A 5551-nucleotide genomic window follows, 5' to 3' on the forward strand; every position below is an offset into this window, starting at 1 on the left:
TTAATATGACAAATTCCAAACTAAGCGATGATACAGGTGACAGTGTCACGCACACTTTCGATAAGGTGCCTCATTACACTTACTTCACTAACTAACATGTAGATTAACATGCACACCTAGGTATTACGAATAAGAAAATTACATCTACAGAGATCAATCATATAGCCTCAGTCAGATTTTGGACATTCGTAACACATGAACATTACAAGACGGAGTAGCAAGCAAGCAACAAGTAAGCACTTAATGTTCTTTGAGTCTGATGATCAGTAGTAGAACGCTGGGAGCCAATCCTTGCCGTTGATGAAGTCGACGGTGAGGAACTTGGCTGCCTCCGCCTGGTCTAACTGTCGCGACCATGGCACACGCTGCGATCTGTCGGCCCCCGGCCCCGTGCAGTTGAACTCCCCGAGCATCACGTGTCTGCAAAATCAAAGCAAGCACAGACATATATTATTGATCATTTCAAGATTTGCAGTTAATTCATCGGTCGGATGCTTGATCGTTGTTTGAATTTGTTTGTGCGTTTGTAACGTACTCGGTGCTGCCAGAGAAGTTGTAGTTGGTCCAGCCGGCAGGGTTGACAGTCTTGGAGAGGTAGGTGTCGGCGAAGACGACGCGCGAGTAGGCCTCGTTGGCGCGGCCTAGGTACACCTCCCCGACACCGTACACCTTCCCCTTGAGGAAAACGAAGCCGCTGCTGTCGCTCTCCTCCTTGCGGTCTTGCGCGGTGATGGACCCCAGGATCGGTGTCCGCCGGTCGGGCTTCACGAAGATCTCCGCGCACTGGAATATGGACTGGCCGCCGCCAAAGATGAAGTCGATGTTGCCCTGGATGTAGCAGCTCTCGTAGTAGTGGCGGCCAACGCTATCGAAGAGGGTGTGGTGGGGACTGTAGAAGGCGCAATGGTAGAAGGCCACCTTGTCGCCACTGACCATGGTGGCCACCGTGCGGATCTCCGGGTTGTTCGGCAGCCCCGCGCGCGCCGCGTTCTGTGCACATCTATGAAAATAAGTTCTTTGGACGAAGTTTTACACACACTCGCAATTCGAGAGTAGGAAGAGAAAGAAGAGGAAAGCAACTAGGAGCGCACCCTGAAGCTAATGCCAAAGACGATGACATTGTCCGCGTGCACGGCGAACGTGGCAGACTCGGTGTTGTGCGGGGAGGCGGACTCGTAGGAGATGGACGTCCGGCCCTTGCCGTTCCCCCTCACGAAGATGAACGGCTTCGTCTCGGGAATCACGACTTTCTCCCTGCAATCATACGATAACACGCGCATTTGTGAAAACCCACCCACACCCAACACACACATGCCTTCTTCTAATTGCGCTGCGTCCACATGAACAAATAATTGTGCGTGCATACGTACGCGTAGACGCCGGCGCGGAGATGGACGACAACCCACTCAGAGTTGCCGTCCGGCACTGCATCGATGGCGGACTGGATGGTCTTGAACTCGTCGTTGGGGCCGACGATCAGCGTGCGCTTGGCGCCGAGCTTAGAGGTGAGGAGGGGCCCGTTGACAACATCATCGCTCTTCTTGGCGAGCTTGTTGTGTGCGTCGCAGAGTGACAGCAAGAGGACCGCCGCTGCGGCGAGGAGGAGGAGGAGGCTAGGCTGGGCCATCATGGGGGCGCGCGTGCGTGGGTGTGTTCTGCGAGAATAGCTCGCTGCGCCCCAGGACATTGCCGGGGAAGTGGGGTTGCTAAGAACACGGTGCTCGTTTATGTCCACTCGCTACTGGTGAACATGCGAAGGCTAGGAGGGCAAGGCGGGGGCATCTTCATGGTTTGCCATGCATGCTTAAAGCTGCCAATGAAAATTTATCTTCACTCGATGGATTGTCTGGTGTGGTCTAATTTTGTAACGTGTGGCATTGCGGTATTCTGGTTTAACTTACCCGAGACCAACACACAGTATGTCAAAGAGGTGTGAGGGTAATTTTTTTGTTTTTGAAACCAGGCAAAAGACTTGTCATTTTCATTAATTAAGAGCGGAGGTTTAGACATACGCCGCAACGCGGCCACAAGAAAAGACTACTCTCGTAACATAAGAGTACTCAAATGCTTGGCCCCAGCCAAAGTCCAAAGATGGGCCTCCTCTTTAATTCTCATGACGACAACTGTGGCCGGAGCCGCAGCGTTGCGAAAAATTCTGGCATTTCATTCCTTCCATATCTCCCATGAGACAAGCATCATAACGGAGGCAAGAGCCTTTCTGTTATGATCCGTGTTGCTCACCGCCTTTTGCCACCAAGTTCGAACCGAAACTTCATTTTGCCAAGTCATTGGTGAGAAATTGTGGATTCCCAGCCAAACGGTAATCTCGTTCCAAACTCTATTCGTGAATCTACACTGAAATAGCAGGTGGGCAGCAGACTCTTGAACTTGCTTGCAAAGGAGGCAAAGGTTGCAATTGGGCCATCCCCGTCGAGACAAATGATCGGCCGTCCAGACTCGGTTCTGGAGAACTAACCAAGCAAAGAACTTGCATTTTGGAGGAGCCCACATGTTCCAGATCATGGAAGCATTGGAACTGATGGTGAGTCCCACAAATTGCGCTGAGTTATTTACCCAAAACCACCACAGTTGGGGCTAGGGTAACAACTTAATACCACATTTGAGCCAGGGCACAAAAAACCACCAACTCTGCACCTAACCAATAACACAGAGCACTAATAGTCGACTGAGCTCACATAAACAGTGAACCTGACAGGTTGGGTGCACCAGTCAGGCTGAATTGGCATGCATACGTGACAAATATGCCAAGCTGGACATGGGTCCAACCTGTCAGCCTCCCATCTTTTTTCTTCTTCCTCCTAATCTCTCTCTTTCACCGTACGCCACCGCTGGGTAGTGGAGGCCAGAGGGCTAACTTCCCTTGCTCTCCGCCCCGTCGCCCGATCCAGCGAGGCAGCCGTTGTGGTGCGTCCCCACTACTGCCTCCGGTCTTCGGATCCCGTCGGCCGCCTCTTTCCCCTCTTAATCGACCACCAGATCCCTGCCTCCCTTTGTCGGACCCGTTCCTGAGAAGCCGTCGGCCGTGCCATTTTTGCTCGGCTCTAGCGTCCATGTGCAGCGGATCAGGCCATCATGAAGAGCAGCACGCTTCTCCCTAGCGACCATGTGCGGCGCAGGAAGGAATGCTCCGGTGTCCACGGAGGAGTACGCGCTGGTGGCGCCGGAATTGCTGTGCACGGCAGCCGGCGACGCCTCGGCGGTGCGCAGGGAGGCCCTGGCCATGCCCGTGCGGGCGTGTGCCATGGAGGGCATGTCTGACCGCGGCCACGAGTGCGCCATCGGCGTCCTGGCGGCCATCTACGAAGGGGAGGCCAAGGACGCATGGTGGGTTGGTGCAGGGCGAGTACTACGCGCATGGTCGGCTCAAGGTCACTGTCGGTGTCAAAACCGGCTGATCTCGGGTAGGGGGTCCAAGCTGTGCGTCTAAGAATCGATGGTAACAATGGACAAGGGACACATTGTTTACCCAGGTCTGCCCCCCTTAATGGAGGTAAAACCCTACTCCTGCTTGATTATATTCGAAGGGTATAGGGGTTATAAGAGTTGATCTACCACGACATCGTAATGGCTAAACCCTAGCTCGGCTAGCCTAGTAATGTTAAGATCCCGCCTTCGGTCTAAGCCCTCTGGTTTATATAGACACCTGAGGTGTTTAGGTTTGTACAAAGTCGGTTTAATAGAAAGGAAATAGTATATCCGTCCACCTAAACTTGCCATCCACGTATACGGGAGTCCCCATCGGACAAGGGAGGTGGTCTTCTTCCTTGTATCTTGACGACCATTAGTCTGGCCCATGTCCAATAGACCGGACGCCCGAGGACCCCTTAATCCAGGACTCCCTCAGTAGCCCCTGAATCAATGTTCAATGATGACGTGTGGCGCGCAGATTATCTTCGGCATTGCGAGGCGGGTTCCCTGAACAATATACATCAGCTTTCCTACATAAAAGAACTGTATTTGGATTTGCATAATTTACACAACCCTTAGCCGCGAAGGCAGGATATTAAAAAATAGGAACAATGTCTTTATTGACATCTTTTTTGGCGAAGCGTCAGACTTGACCCTTCAGCGTTTTGAACCGTTTTCACACCCTGTGTTCCGTATTTCGAGGTCAGGCCCTCTTGGCCCGTCTCGTGAAAACAGAGAACGTGCCCACTTATTACAGGATTTCTCATCAATAAGATTTGGGTAATCCAACCGTTTACGGCGCATGCCCACGTTGGGAACAGGCGAGTTTCAAGGCATAAGTGGGGGGACGGTTGGCATTTTTACTACCTATAAGAGGGCAATAGATTTCTCCTCTCTCCCCCACGCCTTCCAATCTCCTCAGCCTTCCAATCTCCCAAGCTCTTAGTGCCCGAAAGAAAGTTTTCGTCCTCCTTACCACTACCACCTCCTCCGACCATGGGAGGATCCAGTTCCAAGGGCAAGTGGGAGGCCTCCTCCGTCACGGAGAAGGAGATAAAGGATCTCTATAGTGCGGGATACCTAGCCGCAACCATCGCACATAGGCTCCCCACCGAGGGTCAGATCATCCCCACTACAAAGCCCGACAAAAGGGTCGTCTTCCTCCCCCATTTCCTTAGAGGGCTAGGTTTTCCACTCCATCCCTTTGTCCAGGGGCTCATGTTCCATTACGAGCTAGATTTCCATGATCTAGCCCCAAACTCTTTCCTCCACATCTTGGCGTTTATTGTCGTGTGTGAGGCTTTACTCCGCATCCCCCCACACTTTGGCTTATGGCTGAAGATCTTCAATGTGAAGCCAAAGGTGGCTGATGGGCAGCACACGGACTGCGGCGGGGCCATGATAAGCAAGCTACCCAATGCCACATGGCCCAAGGGGGCCTTTGTCGAGACCGTCAAGTTTGGGCAACAAGAATGATTCTACATCACCGAGCCGCGCCACATCAAGTGGGCGGCGATTCCGGAGTTCAGATCCGGACCCCCCATGAGGCTCATTTCGTGGACCGCTAAGGGCCTCGACTAGGGGTCTCAGACGGAGGTGCAGACGCTGCAAACGCGCATCACCAACGTGCTGAGCAAGAACGCCGATCTCACCAATGTGGCGCAAATCATGCTCTTCCGCCGCATTCTACCCTACCAACGCCGGACTTCCCCCATGTGGGAGTTCGATCCGGACGAGCCGCGGACTCTGCAGCACTTCCTCGGCACGACACACGAGGGAATGTGGAAACTTCTTTTCAAGGCCCAGAAGAGCTGTCCCATGGAGACCAAAGACGTCGGTCTTGCCACCAAGAATCCGACCACTCCGGTAAGTGTTAATTTTCCGAAGACATATCTTGTCTATATATTTGATCAACACGAATCTTATCATCCCACCTCTCTACAGGGCTGGACCAAGAAGTCGGAGTGGATTAAGAGTCCGGCTCCGTTGCCCAAAGACCCAGCCACTCCTCAACTGGAGGACATGCTGGTCCCGGCGCCCTACCAAGCGCCGGAGAAGAAGAGCAAAAAGAAAGGCAAGGAGCCCAAGGGTGGGCCCCGCTGCAGAGGTTCTTCGGACACTG

General features: G+C 53.1%; 1 protein-coding gene across 1 annotated transcript; it reads right to left on the bottom strand.

Annotated features, from left to right (window-relative positions):
• On the bottom strand, positions 1-1649 carry LOC119282699 (probable pectinesterase 67). Its single transcript, XM_037562827.1, has 4 exons — positions 1371-1649; positions 1092-1254; positions 536-990; positions 1-420 (listed from the first exon to the last, which is right to left on the bottom strand). Exons 1-4 carry the CDS (start codon positions 1628-1630, stop codon positions 264-266), a joined length of 1035 nt encoding a protein of 344 aa, XP_037418724.1. The 5' UTR covers positions 1631-1649; the 3' UTR covers positions 1-263.
• Between the last annotated feature and the right edge of the window lie 3902 nt (positions 1650-5551).

The sequence above is a fragment of the Triticum dicoccoides genome, chromosome 3B, assembly GCF_002162155.2.
Source record: "Triticum dicoccoides isolate Atlit2015 ecotype Zavitan chromosome 3B, WEW_v2.0, whole genome shotgun sequence".
NCBI classification, from domain to species: domain Eukaryota; kingdom Viridiplantae; phylum Streptophyta; class Magnoliopsida; order Poales; family Poaceae; genus Triticum; species Triticum dicoccoides.

Coding starts and splice junctions, on each gene's coding strand:
- LOC119282699 (XM_037562827.1), bottom strand. CDS start 1,630: ATGATGGCCCAGCCTAGCCTCCTCCTCCTCCTCGCCGCAGCGGCGGTC. Junction 1,255..1,370: donor CTCCGCGCCGGCGTCTACGC/GTACGTATGCAC, acceptor GTATGATTGCAG/GGAGAAAGTCGTGATTCCCG. Junction 991..1,091: donor TCTTTGGCATTAGCTTCAGG/GTGCGCTCCTAG, acceptor AGATGTGCACAG/AACGCGGCGCGCGCGGGGCT.